Raw genomic sequence first — 24,229 nt, forward strand, 5'->3', positions numbered from 1 at the left:
AAATAATTTTTGCTATTTAAAGATTCTCTTGCTGGGTAAGGAAAAAAACCCAGCTACATGGTATTTATGAGAGATACTTCTAAATCAAAATAACTTAGAGTAACTGAAAATAGAGGGATGAATAAAGATATATCGAACACCTGGATAAAAAAATGAAGTAGGAATAACAATATTAAAACCAAACAAACTAAATACAAAGCAATTTAATATTTCAGATTTATGAGAGGTGCTATGTATCAAGAATATATAATAATCATGAATAGTTCATGAATCTAACAACAGATTTCAAAATATAAAACAAAAACGGTCAGAAATAGAAGAAAATTTGATGAACTCACAAATACATACTATTTTGAGGATACTTAAATGTACCTCTCTCAGAAGTTAACAAATCAAGTAGACAAAAGTAAGTAAGGTTATAGAAGATCTAAATAATAAAATTAAGTTAATAAACAGAGAATATATCTTTAAAAAAATATATGAAATGTTCAGAAAAAGAAACAATTATGAGACTATAAAAGCATTTAGATAATTCAAAAAAGCAGAACATATACACTCTGACCACAATGTAATAACTATAAATCAACAATAAAAGAATGGGAACTTTCAAAACAGAAAACAGAACTGCAACTATTTACAAGAAAATAAAATCACCTTTCTGTATGACTCTTCAATTAAAAAGAAAATCTAAACGGAAATTACAAACATGAATGACAATAAGAGAGAATGTGTACTGAATCTTAATGGAATGGCCTACACAGTAACGTGAAAAAATACAGCATTAAAGGTATTTATCGGAAAATCAGAAAATTTTACTAAGTAGTCAGTTTTTTAAAAAGTTTTAAAAAATACAAAATATCAAGAAAATTAATTCAGGGGGGAAAGAATAAAGATAAAAGTATACATCAGATTTCTACTTTTTTTTTTAGATTTTATTTATTTATTTTTAAAAGATTTTTATTTATTTATTTGACAGACAGATCACAAGTAGGCAGAGAGGCAGGCAGAGAGAGAGAGTGGAGGAAGCAGGCTCCCTGCTGAGAAGAGAGCCCAATATGGGGTTCGGCTCCATCCCAGGACCCTGAGGTCATGACCTGAGCTGAAGACAGAGGCTTAACCCACTGAGCCACCCAGGCGCCCTCTAATTCTGTTAATACTGGACTCTCCTTCTAAGGAGAGCCAGAAAAGCTGTATGACTACAAATACATCGAGCATCTACTTGAAGCATAAGCATCCACGAACACACAAGGTAATAGACAATAGAACCAGAAGACCCAGAGGCAAGTTAGGCATTAGGTACTGCATTCCTATTAGTGGTATTTCCCATTTTCTTTTCTTTTTCTTCTTCTTCCTCTTTTTTTTTTTTTTTTTAACTTTTGTGGGGTTTTTGGTTTGTTTTTCTTTTAAAGATTTTATTTACTTACAATAAGAGAGAGAGAGAGAAATCATGAGGGTGGGGGGTGGAGGAGCAGGCTCTCCACTGAGCAGGGAGCCTGATGTGGGACTCGATCCCAGTACCCTGGCATTACAACCTGAGCCAAAGGCAGACTTTTAACCACTTGAGCCACCCAGGCGTCCTCCCGGTTTTGCTAGAGGAAGCTGAGTGGTTTAGCCTCACAGGGCTGAGTGAAGAAACTCTGGCATCCATCATCTCTTAACCCAATTCTGGGTTGGGATGCCAAAGGCTTAAGAACTGGACTAGACTTGCTTTCTTTCTTTCTTTTTTTCTTTATTTATTTTTTATTTTTTGACGGAGAAAGAGAGATTACAAGTAGGCAGAGAGAGAGAGAGGAAGAGAAACAGACTCTCCAGTGAGCAGGGAGCCTGATGCGGGGGCTCAATTCCAGGACCCCGAGACCATGACCTGAGCTGAAGGCAGAGGCTTTAACCCACTGAACCACCCAGGCGCCCCTAGACTTGCTTTCTAAAGGATTGCAGCTTGACTTCAAAGACTCCCACTCCTGAAATTGAATTGGGCTGATCCTAGGTTGCTTGTGCCTTCAGGCAACTATCAGAAACAAAAGTAAATCTTGCCTGAGGAAAATGAAATCATCCTACACCTTAAATGAGCTCCAGCAGAAACTTAAAGAATGAGTTTTTCTGGCACACAATCAAAAGCAACCAGTCCTGGGAAAAAAACCCAGCAACCCGGCCAAAACCCACTAGAAATAATAGACAATAGAAATCATTTCATGTAGAACCCAGATATTGGAGTTATTAGCTGTAATTCTTAAAACAACTATGTTTACAAAATGTAAGGGGATAATTAAAGATGAAACTAAGAATTCTGACATAAAATAAGAAATATAAAAAAGGACATAGATCTGAAAAAAAACTAATCAAAATTAAAAACTGAAAAATACAATTGCTAAAATTAAGAATTCAGTGGACAGATTTAATAGAGTTAGACACAACTGAATGGAGAATTAATGAGCTAGAAAAGACAAGAGGATTTAAAAAAAATGCAGAAGAGAGGGTAAGAGACAGGAAGGATCTCTCGGAAGGTCTAACACATGTATAACCTGAAGTCTAAGAAGGGAGGTGGAGAAAGAAGAATGGTATAGAAGAAATGTTTGAACAGTAATGTCTGAAGAACTCCCAAACTGATGAAAGATTTCCAGTCACAGATTTAAGAAGCCCCATGGCCCCAAATGGGGTAAATAAAAACATAAATTCACACCTAGCCTCGTTAACTGACCCAAAAACATAAATTCACACCTAGCCTCGTTAACTGACCCTCTCATTGTTGCCTCTTTGAACCTAATACACTGTGTCTCCCTCTGGCTCCTTATAATTAACCGATTCTTCCAATGTTCTTAGAACAAGATTTACAATCTGTTGTACCCGAGTTTTCGGGTCCAAGAAACCACCAAGGAGCCAACACCGATGCAATCACACGAGGGTTTATTTGACAAGCTTAAGCTTGGACCCAAGTATACCCGACACAGCAGAGTAGGGACTTGGACCCCAAGCTTAGTTAAATCAGGGGTATTTATGGGTTCCTGTTACTAAAGCAGGGTGGGGGTTTCTGGAACCAAAGCAGGGTGGGGCTTACTAAAGCAGGGTAGGGGTCTTTAGAACTAAAGTAGGGTGGGGCTTCCTGAAACTAAAGTAAAGTAGGGGAAAGTTCAGCCCTTGGGCACAGGGGTCTGAGATGGCTGTATTTATGCTAAAGCTAAACCTGAGGGGGGATGTCCTTAATTTTTCTCGGCCTCCACACCATCCTGCTTTTAGCTTTCTGAAATAGAAATAACTTTTTAATATACTTTGAATATATAGGAGGCAAAGGATTCATGAAACGCTACTCTTTCTTCTTGGCAGTATTTTCTGGACCATTTTACTCTTTTCCATCTTTTTTTTTTTTTAAGATTTTATTTATTTGACACAGAGAGAGATCACAAGTAGGCACATAGGCAGGCAGAGAGAGAGGGGAGGAAACAGGCTCCCCGCGGAGCAGAGAGCCAGTCGCGGGGCTCGATCCCAGAACTCTGGGATCATGACCTGAGCCGAAGGCAGAGGCTTTAACCCACTGAGCCACCCAGGCGTCCCAACTCTTTTCCATCTTATTAAAAAATAATTCTGGTCACAGTCCCTAAATCCGGGCTCAACCTACAGCTGGAAAAACCCTGCCTTAGCTGATTTAGGAATGTGGAGGGAACAGAATTGCATTAACAGACACCTAATACTTAAATTTGTTTGCGTGTCTTTCACCGGCCAGGAATCAGATGACCTTGGACAAGGGGCGGTTTTTCTTTGCTGTGCTCTGCTTTGTTTCCTTTTTTTTTTTTTTTTTTTTCATTTTCTTTTCTTTTCTCTCCTCTCCTTGCTGGGAGCTCCGACTCCTGGATCAACTCCGGGGGCTTGGGGCGGGATTGGGGGGGTGCGCATTAGGAAAAGCCAGCGGCCAGTTAAGTCCCAGCAGCCGGTTCCTGCTCTCTGGGAAGTGAGGAGCACCGGGGCGAGGGCGCTGTGCGGTGGCGAACCTGTAGGTCAGGCAAGGGCCGGGCTCGCTGGCTGGGGCTTCCTGGCCTTGGAAGCGCCCCGGGCTTCCAGAACTTTGCTGGACTGCGAATCAAAGTACAGACCAAAGAACTTCACATTCTCGCTGCGAGTCCGCGGAAATGCAAGGTGGGGAGTCGCGGCGGCGGCGGGCGCCGTCGGCGCTCTGGTGGGGTCTGGGTTAATCCCGGGGCGCATCCTCTGCGGTGGCGTTGGCCGGCGCCTCCCCCGGGCCGCAGGCCTACCGCTGGAGAAGGTGGCCTATGCGTGTTCGTTAGGTCCCGTTGGAGAGAGAGACCGACGACCGCAAGGCAAAGTGAGCAGTAAGGGGCCTGGCCGGCTTTCGCCCGGCCCACTCCCGGCCTCTGGCGCCCTTGAACCCGCCCCTCCGGGTAGATCTCTGAGCGGGCTCCAGGCGCTCTTCACTTGCGGTCCAAAGGCGCGGCGGCGCGGGCCATGGATCGCGTGGCTGCGCTGCGGGGCGCGAGACTGCGGTGGGCGCTGCTGGGGCCGCGGGTGGCCTTCCCGGGCCTCTGCCCACACGGGGCCAGAGCCAAGGCCGCCATCCCCGCCGCGGTCCCGGTTACCGCCGAGACTCCTGGAAACGGGCCTGGCGACCAGAGACTGCGGACCCTGGAGGAGCTTCCTGGGCCCCGACCGCTGCGCTTCCTCTTCCAGCTGTTAGTGCAAGGCTACGTTCTGCGGTTACACAAGCTCCAGGTAACCGAGCCGGCCTCGCGACCGGGGAAGGGGGGAATGGGGGGAGTGAGCACCAGGACGGAGGAGCAGGAGATGGAGAGATGTTGGACAAAAAAGTGAAGGACACGAAAATTTAGCTCAGGACCGACTGGAGGTATGGTCCTGGGCTGGACGTCGGTAGGGATCACGTGTAAAGGGTAGACAGAACTCTTTGAGCTGAAATGAGTAGGTCCAGAGCGGTAGGCACCGGGGAGGAGGTGGCTTGGGAAGCCAAGTTCAAAATGCACAGAGGTTGAGAGAGGCGGGAACTGTCTTGGTAACAGAATGGCAGGTCCCAGTGTCTACCCTGTCAGATGTGGTAGAACCACTAATTCTGGGGTGGTGTTGGCTACCACAGACTTCTTCCAAAGGAAATGGCTTTGGGGAGGATTATGGACATCTAGCAATTTGCAAGATAAGTTTTCCCATAGGGAGAAAAATGTCACTTCTGGGGATTGAAAGCAAAATCATAGATGTTCAGGAAAAGGTGCATTTTGTTGCTGTTGTTATTATTAAGGAATCAATGTCCAGTAAGGAGAGTTTATTCAGGGGAACACTGAGGCAGGGATGGATGGATATCCCACTGCGAATGGACAGAGACTGGAAAACCCAATGTGGGTTAAGGTGGAGAGGTGTTAGGAGATGAACTGAAGAGATTCAGCTGGGATCTGTCTTCCCAATGACTCTTACAAAGTACAAACGCACCGACTCTGCCTCAGGCATTTTTTCAAAGGGCTGGGATTCACTGGGAGGTGGGTAGTGTCTTCATGGTTTATATGCCCCCTTGCGGGAGAAGGAGGACAAGGGTCTGAATGAGTCAATAAACTGCTAATTTCAGAAAGGAAACTTGGGTGCAGTAGGATGGACTAGACAGGAGAGGTAGAGAGAGCCTCAGGGGATGAAGGCTGGGGAGTGGCCTGTCTGAGCCGCCCTCCAGACAGCTGGACCAGGATTGTGGATGAAGGCAAAAATGACTCTGGGGTTTTGAAGCACTAACCGGACTAATTTCAGAGCCTCTGCTCCCTCTGGGCTGCTATCCTCTCCTGGGGCCTTCTCTGTTAGCTCCTGTTCCTGAAACTGGGTGGGCAGCTCCCAAGGTACTCAGAGATGGTTAAAAAAGCATTCCTTCCAGGCTCAGCGTCAAGAAACCAAGTAAGCCAAGAAAACAGAATCCTGTAAACTTTTCCTATGTAATTTAACCTCTGGAAATGTGAGAGGCCCAGTGAATGCCCCAGGGGTGGGGACGAAGGATTTCTCATCACTTCTTAGGGAGAGTTTACTGCAAGGTTTTGCTTAGGATTTTCTCTGGAGCAGTAACTATCAAATTCTAGACCATCCAAGGAGGTGTAGGAGGAAGCAGGAGAAAGCTGGGAATGCGTAGCCTTTTATTTTATTTTATTTTATTTTATTTTACTTTATTTAAAACTTATTTATTTGAGAGAGAGAGAGCGCTAAGGGAGAGGCAGAGGGAGAGAGAGAGAGAGAATCTCAGGCAGACTCCACTCCGAGCGTGGAGCCCTGAGATCACCACGTCAACTGAAATCAAGAGTCGTCTGCTTAACCGACTGTGCCACCCAAGAGCCCCAGGCATGTGTAGCCTTTTAAAGGAGTGGCCAGGGCTAGGATCCAGGAGCGCACCCTGGCCTCCAGCCCCTAGATCCCAGAGATCTGGAGTCACATGAACCTTCCCAGGGCATCGATGGAAAATATATTAGCCCTTCTCACGACCTGCAGCTGGTGTGAATTCATAAAGAGTGGAGGGCTGCACATCTATGAAACCCAGTTAGTACTCCTACTGAGAAGGAGGATACATTTCAGGGACCCACACTGTATCAGTTCAAATTTATTTGGTTGCCACTCCCACTGGCTTCAAGTACGCTTATTGACTCCTATAACCAAAAAGTGTAATAGTTGGGTCCCCTTAGCTATGTAGTTTGCTCTGGACATTCATGAGATGATCAAAGCTATAGTTTTTGGTTTTTGGCATGTGCCTTGGCTCCTCTGTCTTGCAGAAGTTAGATGACTGACCTGGACTAACTACCCGTCTCTGAACCCATCACAGTGGCCAGAGACATACTCTAATTAACTTAGACATGTGCAGACTCACCCCTAAAGCTGGGATTGGGGTCCCTCCCACCTAAACCAGGTGAGTACTGCACAAGGCATACAAGTGGAATTGCTCTAAGGGCAGCTGACCGTAATATCCCCTGTACCCTCAGTTGTCAAAAACCGTGTATCACACGCGAAAATCATAAAATCAGCTCAGGGAAGCTTTGTAGGACTCAAGGGATAGAGTGGGGATTGGAACACGTGAAAATCGTGCTAGTCCATAAATGCCGTTCCCTTCTCTAGCTTAACTAAAATAATACCAAGTGCTGGAAAAATGAAATGTGAATGTACATTAAAATTATATGTAGATTTAAATTAATTTCTTTCAAAGATGTCAGCTGAGAGAATGATGAGACCGGTTACATATTCCATTGCTCTAATTGGGGACTGTCTCAGCTGGGGACCTCTTGTGTGCCCCACAGTGCCCTGTGCACATAATTGTCATTTCATATGCATGTTTCTCTCTCTCTCTCTTTTTTAACAGTTACACATTTTTTTTTCTTATGGTGCAAACTCTAAGATCTACTCTCTTAGAAATGTGTCATAAGTATTAATAATTATAGTCACCAGGCTGAGCATTACAGCCCCAGGATGTAATTTATGTTGTATTTATTTTGTATCTGGAAATTTGTATCTTTTGACCCCCTTCACCCATTCCGCCCCCTCCCACCTGTGGCTTCTGGCAGCCACCGGTCTGTTCTGTGTATCTGTGAATTTGGTTTTGTTTGCTTTGTTTTTAGATCCCGCATGGAAGAGAGATCAGTCAATATTTGTCTTTCTCCAACTTATTTCACTTAGCATGATGCCCTCAAAGTCCATCCATTTGTCATAAATGTTGAAATGATCTTCTCTTGTGTGGCCAAAGAATATTTCATTGTATATATACCATAACTTCTCTAGTAATTCATCCCTTAACGGACAACTTAGATTGCTTCCAGGTCTTGGCTCTTGTAAATAATGCAGCCATGAGAACGGGGTGCCTAGATCTTTTTGGTTAGTATTTTTGTTTTCTTTAGATAAATACCCAGAGTGGAATTGCTGGATTACAGGGTAGTTCTATTTTTGACTTTTTGAAGAACCTCCCCAGGGACTGTACCAGTTTGCATCCCCACTGAGAGGACGCGAGAGTTCTCTTTTCTCCACGTCCTCACCAACACTTATAATCTTTTGTCCTTTGGAGGTTCATGCTTCTTTTTTTTTTTAATAATTTTTTTAAAAGATTTTATTTATCTATTTAAAAGAGAGTGAGTGAGAGCTTGAGCAGGGGTGGAGGGAGGAAATGCAGAGGGAGAGGGAGAAGCAAACTCCGCACCGAGCAGGGAGCCCAAAGTGGGGCTCGATCCCAGGACCCTGGGATTGTGACCCGAGCCGAAGACAGATGCTTAACCAACTGACTCCTCCAAGTGCCCCTTTTTGAGGTTCATTCTAACAGGTGTGAGGTGCTATCTCACTGTGGTTTTGATTTGCATTTCCCTGATGATGAGTGATGTTGAGCGTCTTTTCCTGTCCCCGTTGGCAATCTGTATGTCTTCTTGGGAAAAATGTTTACTTGGATCTTCTGCTCATTTATGAGGTTGATGATATTTTCTATTGTCTTTTTAGTCTCTATTTTATTTCTTTTCATCCTGATCTTTGTTGTTTTCTTCCATAAACTAACTTTGAGATTAGTTGCTGTTCTTTTTCTAGTTCTTCAAAGTGTAAAGTTAGGTTGTTTATTTGAGATCTTTCTTATTTCTTTCTTTTCTTTTTTTTTTTAAGATTTTATTTATTTATTTGAGAATAAGAGAGAGAGCATGAGAGGGGGAAGGTCAGAGGGGGAAGCAGACTCCCCACTGAGCAGGGAGCCCCGTGTGGGACTCGATCCCAGGACTCCAGGATTGTGACCTGAGCCAAAGGGAGTCGCTCAACCAGCTGAGCCACCAAGACGCGCATGAGATTGTTCTTGTATCTTTTTTTTTTTTTAAGATTTAAATTTTTTTTTTTTATTTGACAGAGAGATAGATCACAAGTAGGCAGAGCGGCAGGCGGGGAGCGGGGGGGCGGGAAGCAGGGTCCCCGCTGAGCAGAGAGCCTGATGCGGGGCTCGATCCCAGGACTCTGGGATCATGACCCAAGCCAAAGGCAGAGGCTTAACCCATTGAGCCACCCAGGTGCCCCTTGTTCTTGTTTCTTGATGTGGCATCTATCACCATGAACTTCTCTCTTAGGATTGCTTTTGCTGTATCCCATAAATTCTGGCTTTTACCACTCTTTCCATCCTTTCCTTAAGCCTGCATTCCCGTTCTCCACTGGACATGAGCATCAAAGGCCAGATGATCCGGGACCTTCTGAACCTAACAGGCCTCGTTCTGCCCAATGCAGAGGGTGTCATGTCCAGCTCCACAGCCCCAGTGCCAGGTCAGCCTCCTTGCTTGGCCGCCAGCAGGAGCAACGTCCTGGGGACTGTGGGAAGGAACGGGACCTGGGCGCCCCCTCCTGCTCAGTCTCCCGTGCTGCGCACTCTGCCCCTGTAATTTACGTAAGCATCACGGCTATGTCTGTGTCCCTAAAAGCATGTTTGATTCCCCAGCTCAGGAATCTCCATAGGGCCTGGGAATCAGCTTTTAACTTTTCACAGAGACATTTGAGGCCCTGGCCTCCTTTTCCCAGGTGCCCCCTTCCTCTTTTAAGGTTTAGGATGCTCTATTTCCATTTTCATTTGTCTTTAGGTATTTTCTGATTTTTCTCTTTTAGGTTTCTTCTTGGTTATTCAGTAGTCTGTTGTTTAATCTCCACATTTTTATGAATTTTCCAGGTTTTTTTTTTCCTTTGGTAATCAGTTTCTAGTTTCATACCCTTGTGGGGACAAAAGATGCTTGATGAGATTTTAATCTTCTTAAATTTGTTAAGACTTGTGTTGTGGCCTGTCATGTGATCTCTCCTGGAGAATGTTCCATGTGTGCTTGGAGAAGAATGCGTCTTCTGTCGTGTTTGGATGGAATGTTCTGGAATGTTTGGTGTGAGTCTACTAAGCCCCTCTGGTCTGCTGTGTCATTTGAGGCCAGTGTTTCCTTATTGATTTTCTGTCTCGATGATCTGTCCAGGGGGATATCAAATTCCCCTACTATTATTGTATCGCTGCTATTTCTCCCTGTAAGTCTATTAGTATTTGTTTGACATACTCAGGTACTCATGTTTTATACCGTTGCCTGTTTATGGCTTAGAAGCTGATAAGTTCTGACGGCTGGGCCTGTGTCCTTCCCACCTCTGTATCCCCCAGTGCCAGACACAGTCCCAGGTAGAGGGAAGGGTCTCAGTAATGTTTAATAAAAAACAAATTTCAGGGGCGCCTGGGTGGCTCAGTCAGTTAAGCATCCAATTCTCGACTTCAGCTGAGGTCATGATCACAGGGTGGTGAGATAGAGACGCGCGTTGGGCTCTGTGCTGGGCGTGGAGCCTGCTTGAGATTCTTTCTTTCCCTCTGTCCCTCCCTGCTCTCTCTAAAAAGAGAAAAAATATTAAAAAAATATAAAAACCAATAAATTTCATGTAGCAGTCACAGGACTGTGACGGATACTGAGCAGTGGCTCCCTCTGGTGGCAAACTTTGTGAGATTCTCGTCAGCTCTGTGGTCTGGCTTGTGTGACATTAGCTGGAGTGAAGAAGAGACAGCGAGGGTGGTGGACAGAACCAGTAAGCCTGACCTTTGAGGTCTCAGCTTTTCAAGTTCAGAAACTAAATCGGCAAATTCAGCACGGGCAGACTATTAGGGACTGACCAACATTGGCCAAACCCACAGAAACAAATTGTGGATCGGGGTGGCCGTATATTTATTTACTAAGGACGCCGGTCCTCTGGGGGATCCTAATCTGAATCACATAGAAACCCAGTTATCTATTGCTGTGTAACAACATAATGGCTTAAACCAACGTTTTGTTACACTCCTGATTTTGTGGGTCAGGAATTTGAGCAGCGCACATCAGAACGGACTTAACTCAGCTTCACAGCGTAGTGGGGCTTCCGTTTGAATGGCTGGCGATGGCTGGGATGGCTCAAGCGGGGCTGTATTTCTGGGCCTTGCGCCTGGCTTTTGGCTGGCTCCCTCAGTTTTTCCCCATGTCACGACTCCTGGGCCTGGAATTTCCAAGATAGTTTCTTCAGTTGCATGTTCGGTGCCTGCGCTAGTTTGGCCACATCAGCTGAGTTCCTCTCTCTCTCTCTCTCTCTCTTTCCATGTGGCTAGCCTGGGCTTCCGCACATCATGGTGGTCTCTGGATAGTCAGAGTTCTTGCAAGGTACTGGTTTCCCCCAAAGTGAGTTTCCAAGAGCTGGAAGGTGGACGTGGCCAGTTTCTTAAGACCTGGGCCTGAAAACCAGCACAGTGTCATTTCTCCTGTATTCTACCCATCAAAGCAGTTACAGAGCCCCCCCAGATTCCAGAGGAGAAGACGTAGACCTCGCCTCTTGCTGGGAAGGGTGTCAACGAATCCATGGCCATCTTTAATCCACCGCATCCTCTTCTAGGATCCAAGTACCTAGGGAGAGAAAATAGTCATTACATTAGTGGTGCTTGGTGTCCGGAGGCCCCAGAATGAAAGGAGCAGAACTGCACAGAAGGAAATTTCATCTAGGCTTTGGAGAAACCTGGTTGAATCGGCCTCTCTGGTGCCTGTCCGTTAGATTAAGTATCTCTCTCTTGAGAGATGAATGTGCCAAATTCTTGCTGCTTGGCTCCCCTCTTCTGGGTTCTGTAATGGCCATTCTCATTCTGTTAACACATTCTTTCTTTGGTTTGGCTAATACCATTGATTAGATGGATTTTCTGCTCCAGGACTCCTGTTACCATCCAGCCTGTCAGAAATTATCCTCTAGTTACCTTTAGTTGGCTCTCAGATGCATCTGGAAGACACGAGAGGTTGTCCTTGAGACTATGGCCAAACTGGGTGGATGGCTTTTAAGCCACAGGGTTGGGAAATTCGAAACCAGGTATTAAGGTCGAAGGTGTGAATCATACCAACTTAGCAATGGCTGTTAGAATTTTTATCTTACAGATAAAGTTCTGTGGTCAAAAGAATACCGAATAGTCAAGGTAGTGATATTTCCGATTGGGCGAGTGTAGAATGACGTACTTGTCCTGGTAAGGGACTAATTAATTATAGTATCTTCATATGATGGAATTTTATGCAACCGTTAAAACAGACCTCAGCTCTGTATATTAATATGAATTGTCTGCTAAGAGATGGGAAGAAAATAAGGCACAAAACTAAATATATGCATGTATATGTTTAGTAGGTGCATAAAATCTCTCCAGGAGGATGCATAAGAACTTGGTAATGAATGGTTGCCTCTGTGTGGGGGTCTTGGCATTGGAGAGGGGAGTTAGGAGGAGGTCTTATCTTTTATTGTGGGACTGCTCTGGACCTCCACCAGGTTTTCTCTATTACAACGAGAGGACCTATTACCATAAAAACAACAACAGCCCGGGGCGCCTGGGTGGCTCAGTGGGTTAAAGCCTCTCTGCCTTCTGCTCAGGTCATGATCCCAGGGTCCTGGGATTGAGCCCTGCATAAGGCTCTCTGCTTAGCAGGGAGCCTGCTTCCTTCTCTCTCTCTCTGCCTGCCTCTCTGCCTGCTTGTGATCTCTGTCTGTCGTATAAATAAATAAAATCTTTACAAAAAAAAAAATAAAACCGCCAAAGAACAGAAAGCAGGAGATAAGTGCATGGCTGACTGCGTGCTTCCTAGTGTAACATAGTATTTTGAGGTCCTCTGATGGCCCTTCCCCTCGCACCCTTGTTTGGCTCTGGGTCCTTTCCGATTTCCACCTCCGTGCTATACCCTCTCTCCACTTCTGCGTCCGCTGCTGATGGCACATTCCTTGTTCTTGGGTTACTCTCACTGTTCCACCCACGACCAGCTCTGCATGTAGGCAAAGTGCGCTCAGCTCAGCACACCCTGGGTTTGCTTCGGGGTGGGTGAAGGCTGCGGGTTTGGTGAGGGGGTTGAGCGGTGCTTCTGTCTCCACCCCACAGCCCCTCTGAGGGCGCCCCAGGTGCCTTGTCTTGAATCACCCACTCCCCTCAGCCCGTCGTTTGTCTAGAGTGCTAAGTCCCAGGGAAACTTTTTTTAATGTATTTTTTTTCTTTTTTTTTTAACATCTTAATTTTATTTTTTCAGTGTTCCAAGATTCATTGCTTATGCACCACACCCAGTGCTCCATGCAGTACATGCTCTCCTTAATACCCACCACCAGGCTCACCCAATCCCCCATCCCCCTCCTGTCCAAAATCCTCAGTTTCTCGGAGTCCACAGTCTCTCATGGTTCATCTCCCTCTCCGATTTCCCCAATTCATCATCACTAGCTGTCAGGGAAATTAAAATCAAAACCACATTGAGATACCACCTTACACCAGTTAGAAGGGCCAAAATCAACAGGACAGTCCCAGGGAAATTCTTACTGGCCTACGGTGCGTGTCTTTATAACTTACAACACTTCTGTTCTTGCATAAAAACAGACATTTTTATGATTATTGAAGTAATGGATACACACGTGCACCACATTTTTTTTTGCAACCTTGTTTGTAAAGTAAAAAAAAATCAGAACCATGTTAAATGCCCATGAGCAGGATAAAGAAATTGTGATATAGTCCTACAATGGAACAATATAGGACAGTCATAACGAATGCACAAGCTTTTAATGTACCCATATATAACTCAAAACAAGGTTGACTATAGAATGATAGGTACAATAGAATACTATTTCTGTAAATTAAAAACCGCACAAAAGTACCATAGGCTGTCGCTGGACACATATATATGTAGTAAAATTATTTAAACATTGATGGAAAGAATGCATTTCAAATTCAGAATAGTGGTTGTTCTGGGAAGGGAGGGCAAAGGGAATGATAAGAAGGAGACTTGGAAATGTTTTCTTTTTTTTTTTTAAATGTTTTCATTTTTTAAAAAGATTTGAGGGGGCGCCTGGGTGGGTCAGTGGGTTAAGCCTCTGCCTTCAGCTCAGATCATGGTCTCAGGGTCCTGGGAGAGCCCCACATCTGTCTCTCTGCTCAGTGGGGAGCCTGCTTCCCCCCCCACCCCCCGCCTGCCTCTCTGCCTACTTGTGATGTCTGTCTGTCAAATAAATAAAAAAAAAATCTTAAAAAAAAAAGGTTTGAAACAAATATGACACATAATAACGGTTCTTAATTTTGGTGGGTGGGTGCGTGTGTATTTATAATGTTATTTTCTTTAACTATCCAGTCAAATACCCAGTAAATATTCATAATAAAAAATACAAGCAGTCCCGCTCATCCACATGGAGCCACTGGCGTGGTCTGATCTCGGAGACCATTCAAGGCCAGGTTGAGAGCAAGGAGGACCAGGGAATGCTGTTAATTATTTAGCACCTTCTGTCTCTTGGAAATGTGAATTCCACTTGTGGGAGGGGGTTGGGGCTAAATTCCTGATGACACTTTGACAGTCCTGAGACAGGACTATCCCAGTGGGGTTCCTCTTCACCTCTGACCCCTAGTGGGCCTTCTTTTGGCCACACCTGTCAGTGGAAGCAGAGTGGCCCGTGCTGACCGCTCCCTCTCTCCTTCTGTTTATCCAGCTGATGGCTGCCAACTTTTAGGGGCAAGCTTGTTGCTACCGGCAAAATAGTACGTGGAGTTTGTGAGTCTACTTTTGTAAAGTAAAAGCTATTTCCTTGCTGTTTTCATGTTTTTTGTTTTGTTTTTTTGCTGTACCGAGAGCCTTCCTGAGGAGTCCACTAGTCAGTACACGGAACAGGCCCTTAAGTAGGAAAACAGAACATTGCCATGTGGTATCAATTTTTCCTAGTGGAGATTTTAGATGATTTTAATGTTATTTTTTTTTTCCTCTTGTGACAGCTTTATGGAGGTAGAATCACGCGCCCTATCATCTATCCCACTGAACGGTTACGAGGCTTTTCAGAGATTCCCAGACTTACGTGACCATCACCACATTAATTTTAGAATATTTTCATTGCCCTGGAAAGAAACCCGGGGCTTTCTAGCGTCACCTGGGCTCCATTCCTTCATCAGTCCCTGGCAACCACTAATCCATTTTCCCTCTCTGTGGATTTGCCTATTCTGGGTATTTCATATACACGGGCTCACTGGCTATGTGGTCGATTGTGAAAGGCGCCTTTGACTTAGCGAGCTGTTTTCCAGGTTCATCCTCACTGGGGCCTCTATCAGTCCTTTGTTCCTTTTTACGGCTGAGTAATATTCCCTCATGGGCTATGCCCCAGTGTGTTCTTTTACCCGTCTGTTGATGGAGGTTCGTGGGGTTTCCACTTTGGGGTTTGGTATTATTTTTTGAGTTTTCAAGGTACACGTAACTGTCAAAGAGAAGCGCAGGGGACATTCATGAAAGTGGTGAAAACAGATTTTCCTCAGTAATGCGTGACAGGAGGGGAAAGAGATAAATTCCCTCTGCTTTGTGAGGCGGTGGGGGGTATGCCTGGGTGTTTTAAGAGGAGAGTGAGGGAGGGGGGAGCGGGATGGTGGGGGCCTGAGCAGAGTCAGGGAAATGAAAAATCACAAAAAGCAGGAAACGGGGTGTTTGGTCCATGTGAGACTCATCTGGTTTGTTAGCCGGGGCTTATCAGAGTTCGACATCTACATGTCCTCAGGGACTGGACACAGGGGCTTTATTTTTAGGTGTCGGCTGGAACAAACGGGAAATTCTTTTGGCAGCCTTGGGTTTTCTCAGGCAGGCCTTTCTCCGAGGGAGGAAGGTCATCCTAGGGATGCTACTCTGAGCTGTTAGAAAGTATGTTGGTGTGCTCTTTTGAGTCTTTCTCGGCCACAGCTGAGGCCTAGCTGAGAAGAGGGCTGGGCAGAGCCCGACCAGAATCCGGTTAAGGAGCAAATCTCTATCCCAACCCAAAGCCTAGTTTCCTAACTCTGTTTGGGTCCCCGACCTAACAAGATTAAAAATCTGAAAGCTATGGCCCTTTACAACAGCAAAAAATGAGTCTGTATACAACATACTACATAGAATTTCAACTTTCCCTCCCCACCCCCAGCCTGTTTGCACACCCCAGGTAACCATCCCCTGCCTAGAGAAGGATTAGTACATTCTAGGCACCATGCCTAAAATGTGCGCAATGGCCATTATGACCTGCCTTGAGTTATCGACCTTAACATATGGCTAGCCACAGTGTACCTTGGGGATCAACTAATAGTATAGTTCTCTTACTTATTTAACTGATGAAATGTCAAGAAGAAAAGGCAAAGCTAAGGCCTGACTGATTTAATCAATAAAGACACAACAAGCCACTTTCAGGTTTAGACATTTGACGGCTTACATAGTGAAAGGAAAAAGAGGCAAAGGTCCCAGCTCCCCGTGAACCCTGTCCCACACATTCAAAAGGACGACACTGAAACTTTGCCCACCGGATGAGAGCAACGTGAGTTACAGGGTACCCCGTTGCTGATGAGTTCCTTCTAGACGGCAGCCAGGGGCATTTCTACTCTGTGGTTCTTGTCGGGGTGAGGGTGAACCAAAAGCCAGCACTTCATCAGAACCTGGGAGGTGAAGAGAAACTGTTTCATGACAACCTCCCAAGGGAGATTAGGAAGGCGAGAGGGAGATCCCTTATAACCGCTCCTTATGGAACATTCTCTCATATTCCAGGAAGATGGCAGAGTGTTCTGCCAAAACTCCTAAGCTATGGCTCGAGTCATCAAGGGTGTGGATGTATACGGGGCTGCTCCCTGATTCTCCCCTAACCTTTACATATCCGGATATGAGAGAGAATTCTCGGGGCTGGGACCACCCCACCAGATAAACAGTCCAGTTCTATTGATAGGAGCTCATCCCAAATTTCTCCCTTATTTACCAACTACCATTCTAGAACCTTCCTGAACCCCGACAGCAGGACCCTGAGGAGTCGTCACCTCACAGTCATAACTGTTATCGTCAACATCTGTTAATGCCCAAGAGGGGCAAACATAGCTGAAGGCAAGGGAAGCACCAGGTTAGAGTCATTCACCCCGACTCTCCTTGCTGTGTCCATATTCCAGTAGGCTTGGTTTTCCAAGAGGCAGGGTGTGGGAAGAAAAATGGTAGAATGAGAAGAGTTAATTATGTGGGTCCCCCACAGCTTATCCAGGCCTCTTGAGAGGATGGAAGGGGACCTATACAGGCTGTGTTCCAGGCCAGGCCAGCACTGGTACCCCTCGCTCTGTGCCCCCACATTTCCTTTACCACTGGATTGTCTAGCGGGGAGTCCAGACATATTTGCCAGGCTTCTTTGGCTTTGCGTGCCGGAGTCACTAGGCCTTGTTGGGGGCCCAGTCTTGAATGGTAGATGGATTACTGTGCCCTGGTGCAATGGTGTACCCAGGTGTCTATAGGGTCCCTTCAGGGGCATCACAGGTCCCCTCTGCTTGCTGATTCCACCGATGTACATCCAAGGAAACCTTTGCCACGGGCATCCACTTGGGTCTCGGACAGAGGCTATGGGTCTTGTGTGATCTTCCGCCATATTGTTCCTTCCCAGAGAGCCCGAGACGTGTTCATTCAGGCATTCTGCTGCTAAGCATCAGCCCGCACTGTCAGGAATCAAGGGAAAATGCATTTGGGGAAGGCTTTTCCAGAATAAGTAGCACAGCTCACAGCTCTGCATGTTGAACAGTGAGGGTTCTCTTTTCCATGCATGGTTGTAAGCAGTTTTCTTTGGGGCCACATAGCAGCAGCAGCCCAGTATCCCCCACGGCTCTCAACTTAGCTCATCTGTCTGTGAACCAGGCCCAGTCTTTGTCAAGGACCTCAGTGTGGTGAGGCCCCCAGGAAGTCTTAGGGGCTGGCCTAGACCCTGCATGTGAATCAACACATCTGGAGGACAACTGACCACTGAATGGCTGGTGGATGATTTCCCCAGATGAACTACTGCCATCTATTAGGGGATGCTTGTTAGGCCATGCCCACCTCGTTGGGGTTCTCATTTCCAACCCATCTCATGAGAGGGACACCAGATCGAGCCACACTTTGCTGTGTGGAACTCTGTGTGCACTAGCTCTTGGCATCAAGCCAGTGACAGTCTCTCACGTGGGGTATTCGTGGAGCTGATGTCGGGCGAGGGCCATGTTCCAAGCCCTAGAGAACCAGCTTCCCATGGCCACATCATTTTGCTGCAGAACTCAGTAGTCACTGACCTGTGTGACTTGAATGGCGCGTGAGGGTTGACCCAAGTAGAACAGTAGTCTGTACTGTTGCACTCTTTGTGTTTTAAAAAAATCAATTAATTAAAAAAATCAATTAATTTATAAATCAATCAATTAATTAAATAAATTGTTAATTAATTAATTTTAATGACCTCTACATCCAATGCAGGGCTCAAAGCCATGACCCTGAGATCAAGCATCACAGGCTCTTCCCACTGAGCCAGCCAGGCACCCCCGGATTGTTTTCTTAAGCATCATGTTTGTCTGTACCAGTTCTTTGATCGAGACAGTGATCTTTCCTTCTACCCCTTCCCTTTCCCTGGAATCCTGTACTACTTTATTGATAACACATGACTGAGCTGAGAGAACAAGGTAGACCCCCGGTGGTCCACTCAACCCACTAACACTGTTCTGATCATGGTGCTTCCCCATTGGGAACATCCATTACAGTGCAGAGAAGTGTTAAATGACCTGAACACATCTATTCCTACGACACATTCAGTAGTATCCATGACAACCACTGGAGTGTGTATTGGCTCAAAAAGGCTCACCCACAATGATTGTTGATTTTCTGTGTCATCTTGGCTAGTTTATGAGATTTGGTGAGACTAGTCTAGGAATTTCCATGAAGGTGATTACCATTTAAATCAGTACCCCTTGAGTAGAGCAGTTACCCTCTATAATGTGGGTTGGTGGGCCTCATCAAATCAGTGGATGGCCTTAAGTGAAAAGACTTAATGTCCCTAGAAGAAGGAAATCTGCCTCCAGGCTGCCTTCAGACTCAAGACTACAACATCAATTCCTGCTGGAATTTCCAGGCTTCTGGCCTGTCCTATAAATTTGAGACTTGCTACCCACCACAACTGCACGAGCCAATTCCTTAAAATAAATCTCCCTCTAGATATACATATACCCCTGTGGTTTTGTTTCTCTAAAAAGGTCTGATTAACATACCCACAAAATTACATCAGTCTGTCGTCCCATCTGAGAGTCACTTCCAAATACAGCTGAAGTCATTTTTCAGCCATGCCCTTGGGTATTTCTCAGCATCCTAATGACTTGTGCCCAGAGGCCAAAAACACTGAAAAATTCTGACAACCTTGGTTGCCATCAAGTCCCAAACACATTTTAGCCAGTGAGTGCATAAGGACCCTGGTCCTCCTCAGGGAAGGAGGGACTTGGGCCTCTGCCCTAGTTGTGTTTATTCTTGAAGGGGCTAAGGTCTGGGGAGAGGGGCAGAGTGGAGGCCCCAGTCTGCACCGCTCCAAACCACACAGACCTCAGCAAAGGTGCCTTGGTCCTCTTGACCCTCCTTCTGTTGGTCCACAGTCAGTGCCGATGGTGACTGGCAATTCTCCCCTCCTACAACCTGGGTCTTTCAGTTCTGGTAGTGAGAGAGAATTTCCTTCCTGGGCAAACTCTCAGTCTCCAGTTTGGTGACGTAGTGAACCAGGTCCAGATGGTCCTACATCCTGGATGTCTGTATTCCTATGTTGTCCCCATGTGTTCATTGTGCGAGGGTCTTCATAACAAAGGACAATAAGCCGAGCAGCTTAACCAACAGAGCTGTACTGTCTCATGGTTCTGGAGGCCAGAAGCCCCGAACCAAGGTATTGGCAGGTTAGGTTCCTTCTGAGGGCTGTGCAGGGAAGATCTTTCCAGAGCTTTCTTCTTGCCTGGTAGAGTGCCTGTCTTCATGTTCGCTTGCCGGTCTCCCTGTATGCATGTGCGTCTGCATCCAAATATCCTTTTCTTAGAACATCACTTATATTCGATTTGGGCCCACCCTACTGTTCGCTGGATTACTTCTTTATTCTATTTTAAAATAAGGTCACATTCTGAGGTACTGGGTGTTGGGACTTCAACATATGAATTTGCAGGGAGGGCACATTTCAATTCATAACACGCCCCTCTCCCTGCTTAGCCTGAGGGCCATTGACCTTACTCTCTGTCTAGGCTTCCATTCTGGGAAGTTGGTTGCCCAGAGACGAATAGTTTTCCAGCATCTGTCTTTGGGGTGCAGGAGCAGATTTAACTGTCCCCTAAAGCCTGATGGTGCCCATTGAACAAACAGTTCGATCTCAGCATAAGTGACTAGCTCTGATCATCTGGGCACTTATGTTTTCCACTATAAATCCAGCTGTGGTTACAACATCCCTACGGGAAGTTATGACTTCCTCCCTTGTCATCCCTGGGTGCTTATCAGATGATGGTTTCGTTACGAATGGAAGGACCCAGTGCAACAAGCCGTGATCCGTCTTTGTCTGTCTTTCCTTCAATAGCTGAGGTGTTCGTGCTCGTGGCCGGAATGTCTAAGGAGCATGGGGTCCATCATTAAGTGACATGTTGATTTCCATTCCTTCTCATCTGGTGGAACCGGTATGGTTTTCTTTTCTTTTTTTTTTTTTAAGATTTTATTTATTTGTCAGAGAGAGAGGACAAGCAGCAGGAGCAGCAGGCAGAGGGAGAAGTAGTCTCCCTGCTGAGCAAGGAGCCCGATGTGGGATTCTGTTTCGGGATGCTGGGATCATGATTATGACCTGAGCCAAATGCAGATGCTTAACTGACTGAGCCACCCAGGTGTCCCTGGTGTGGTTTTCTCGTCGACTGCCTGGAGTGACCAAACTTCCAGAGTCTCATTAGGCTTTTGACCAAATCTTTCCAGAATTTTCCTTTCCTGTTCATTGTAAGAGGGGACTTCAGTGTATCTCTGAGCAACTGAGTGCCCTTGATAACAGGGCATATTTTACCTGTAGCCACAGCCAGCTGTCCGATGGAAACAGTGTTGCTTTCCTTGGTGATCCAGAAGAGTAAGGAACAACTGTGGAGTGCTTTTTAACCATTTTTTGAGGCCATTTCCCCTTTTGCTCTAAAAACCAACACAACTCACCAGGGCTCTCAGGGACCATGGTCAAAGACCCTTGTCACCTTGTCTCTAAACAAGTCCACTGGGTCTGTGACTGTCTACCAGGATCCTATTACAGACTTCTCTAGCTGGCCTGTGGGATCTCACTGTCTTTCTCCTAAAAGGATGCTGTGACCTCATCAGCTTTGACGAGGAGGGTTTAAAAACCCCATGTAAGTCAACCTGTCAGAAGCAATGGGCTGAAACCCCCCCACCAGTGCTATGTGGTTCTTTTTTACAGGGGCAACTTTTTTTTTTTTTTTAGATTTTTATTTATTTATTTGACAGAGAGCGAGAGAAAGCACAAGCAGGGGGAGCGGCAGGTGGAGGGAGAGAGAGAAGCAGGCTCCCTGCTGAGCAAGGATCGCAGGTTCCTGGCCTGAGCCTAAGGCAGATGCTTAACCAACTGAGCCACCTAGGCGTCGTGCAGGTGCAACTTTTCTATCAGGAATATACTGCTTTTTAGTTGGCAAAAGATGGCCATTTTTCTCTGGCTGCCAGAGAGATTCCATGCTACCCTACCAACATTGTTTCCAAAAGTACTTGGCAAATGGACTCTGAATCTTACTGGTCATTCCTTCTGAGACCTTCAGTTTGCCAACCAACAAGATGTCATTATACAATGAGAAGTTGAGACATCAGAGGAATGTTCCTGACACTTTAGGAACACTGTCAGGGAGACATCTCAATACCGGCTGCTCATTTTGCAACAGTTTATAGGAGGAGTCCACTCATGGACATCTCCCGGAATCACTTTCCCTTTTGTTCTTGTTTGGCTGCCATTCGTGTTCCAAACCATCAGTCACTTTGTTTTTGTTTTTGTTTTTAAGATTATTTATTTATTTATTTGACAGACAGAGCTCACAAGTAGGCAGAGAGGCGGGGGGTGGGTTGTGGGGAGCAGGCTCTCTGCTGACCAGAGAGCCCAACATGGGGCTCGATCCCAGGACCCTGGGATCATGATCTGAGCCAAAGCAGAGGCTTAACCCACTGAGCCACCCAGCCCCGCCCCGAATCAGTCGCTTTTTACAGATATTCAGACCAAAGGGTTTAACTCAGGTGCTTCAGGAAGTGGGCAGGGGCTGGAAGGTCAGGGGAAAAGGAGCAGTGCAAGGGGACAGCTCTAACGGAAGGACAGCTTTGCAGTTAATTTCAATTTTCAGTGGTCTTTTAATTAATTAATTAATTTATTTATTTGCGAGAGCGCGAGAATGAGCGAGAACAAGTGGGAGGGGGGTGCAAAGGGAGACAGAGGTAGAGAACTCAAGCAGCCTCCCTGTTGAGCCCGGACCCCGCCCTGGGGCTCCATCTCATGACCCATGAGATCATGACCTGAACCGCAAGGTCAGCTGACTGAGCCACCACAGCACCTTTTCAGTGGCCTTTTATTAACAGGATGGAGAGGATGGTGGGAAGACCCATGCTCCTCTGCCTTCTCTCTCCTGTTCTGGCCCATGCCGTCCGCCAGTGGGAGGACACTTCCCCGCCCACCCCCCAAATGCACTTATGTTCCTTGATCTTGGGTTCTGCTCTATCCCCATACCTGACCTCGTGGTCCCCATTCTCTAAAAGGGTATTGTAACTTTACCAGCCCTATATTGGGCACCAGCTGTGTCCAGTTCATACATTAGACTAGACAAGGCCAAGACGTAACCAATTTTTCCGGTAAAGATTTTGACAGTTCATTACTTACAGTAGGAGTGAAAAGAATAAGCCAAAGGTGGCAGCTCCCCAACGTTGTTGTCCCACGCACGCAAAGGGACGGCCCAGAAACAAAAGGGATGGATGACGGAGTGTGAATTACAACATACCCCGTGGTGGGGGGGGGGGGGGCCTTCTCCATTGCAGCTTGGGGGGTTTATACTCTGTGGCTCATTCCTGAGGGGGACGGGGCAGAAAACACACAGCTCAGCAGAGCCCAGAGGAGAAGCTGTCCGTCTCCTGACAGCCTTCCAGGGGACATGGTAGGGCAGGTGCTGGGTGGCCTCGTGGTGACTCCTGGTTGGCCTCCTGTCCTCCGGGTCCCGGGAGGGTCACAGCTTGTTCAGCCCCGAAGACCCAGAGAAAGCTGACTTCTAGCCTTTGTGTGTATGGGTATACGCAAGGTCAGGAGGGTGCCACAGTGAAGCTGTCATCCGACAAAGTGACAAAGCCTGTTAGTGTTGGGGCTGAACTGGAACAAAGTCTCCCGCCAGGCGGTCCCTGATCCCGGCACTGATCTTGCCAGCTATGGATGAGGGAAAAACACATGACAGCAACAGGCACTTTTTTGCTGTAAAAATTACTCTTGTTTTTTTGGGGGGGGGAAATCACATGAATGTGAGTTGTGTGCTAATTGTTTATGAGTGCATACCACCTGTAGGAGAAAATGTCATTTCGATGTGGCTGATGTAATATGCAGACTCTTCAACAATATTCTGCACACATACATATGTGTTTATTGTAGAGAAATCAGAAGATATAAAGACACAGAAAGAAGAAAATCCAAAGCGTCCATGATCCCCAAACCCTGCACAGGTCACAGGGCCTTGTACACGTAGGTGCTGGATAAACATTTGTGAAATGAACACATGAATACACACCTGATCTTAGTGATAAGTAAGCATTATCCCCGTTTGCTTATCCTTGGTGAATAGATTTCCACACCTTCCCCGATGTGTCATCAAATATATATATACATATGTATGTGTATATATATATATATATAAAGGTTTTATTTATTTATTTGACAGAGAGAGATCACAAGTAGGCAGAGCAGCAGGCAGAGAGAGAGGGGAGAAGCAGGCTTCCTCCTGAGCAGAGAGCCCGATGCGGGGCTCGATGTGGGGCTCAATGGGGGGCTCGATGCGGGGCTCGATGGGGGGCTCAATCCCAGGACCCTGGGATCATGACCTGAGCAGAAGGCAGAGGCTTAACCCACTGAGCCACCCAGGTGCCCCTATATATTTTTTTTAAATGAAAGCTTACCATATATTGTTTTTTGCAACCTGCCCTTTATTAAAAATAAATATGGGGGCTCCTGGGTGGCTCAGCTGGTTAAGCGACTGCGTTCGGCTCAGGTCATGATCTCAGGGTCTTGGGATCAAGCCCTGTGTGGTCGGGATTCCGGCTCAGTGAGGGGTCTGCTTCTCTTTCTCCCTCTGCTCCTCCTCCATGCTCCTGCTGTCTCTCTCAAATAAGTTTTTTTTTTAATCTAAAAATAAATAAATATGCATACCTTTCTATATCAACAAACACTTCTACAACAATTTTTAATGGCTGAATAGTGTTCTGTTGTATGGCTTCAGAATTTGCCGAACTTT

General features: G+C 46.1%; 1 protein-coding gene across 1 annotated transcript in view; it reads left to right on the plus strand.

The window, feature by feature from the left end:
- Window positions 1–4,292: 4,292 nt before the first annotated feature.
- LOC116867643 (sterol 26-hydroxylase, mitochondrial) overlaps window positions 4,293–24,229 on the plus strand; it is a 34,640-nt gene continuing 14,703 nt past the window's right edge. The window contains exon 1 of the mRNA XM_032857224.1: window positions 4,293–4,719. Coding sequence (XP_032713115.1) covers window positions 4,456–4,719 — 264 coding nt within the window. The 5' untranslated portion in view covers window positions 4,293–4,455. The remainder of the gene's footprint in view (window positions 4,720–24,229) is intronic.

This window comes from Lontra canadensis, unplaced genomic scaffold, assembly GCF_010015895.1.
Source record: "Lontra canadensis isolate GAN:19392208 unplaced genomic scaffold, GSC_riverotter_1.0 scaffold13, whole genome shotgun sequence".
Lineage (NCBI taxonomy): Eukaryota > Metazoa > Chordata > Mammalia > Carnivora > Mustelidae > Lontra > Lontra canadensis.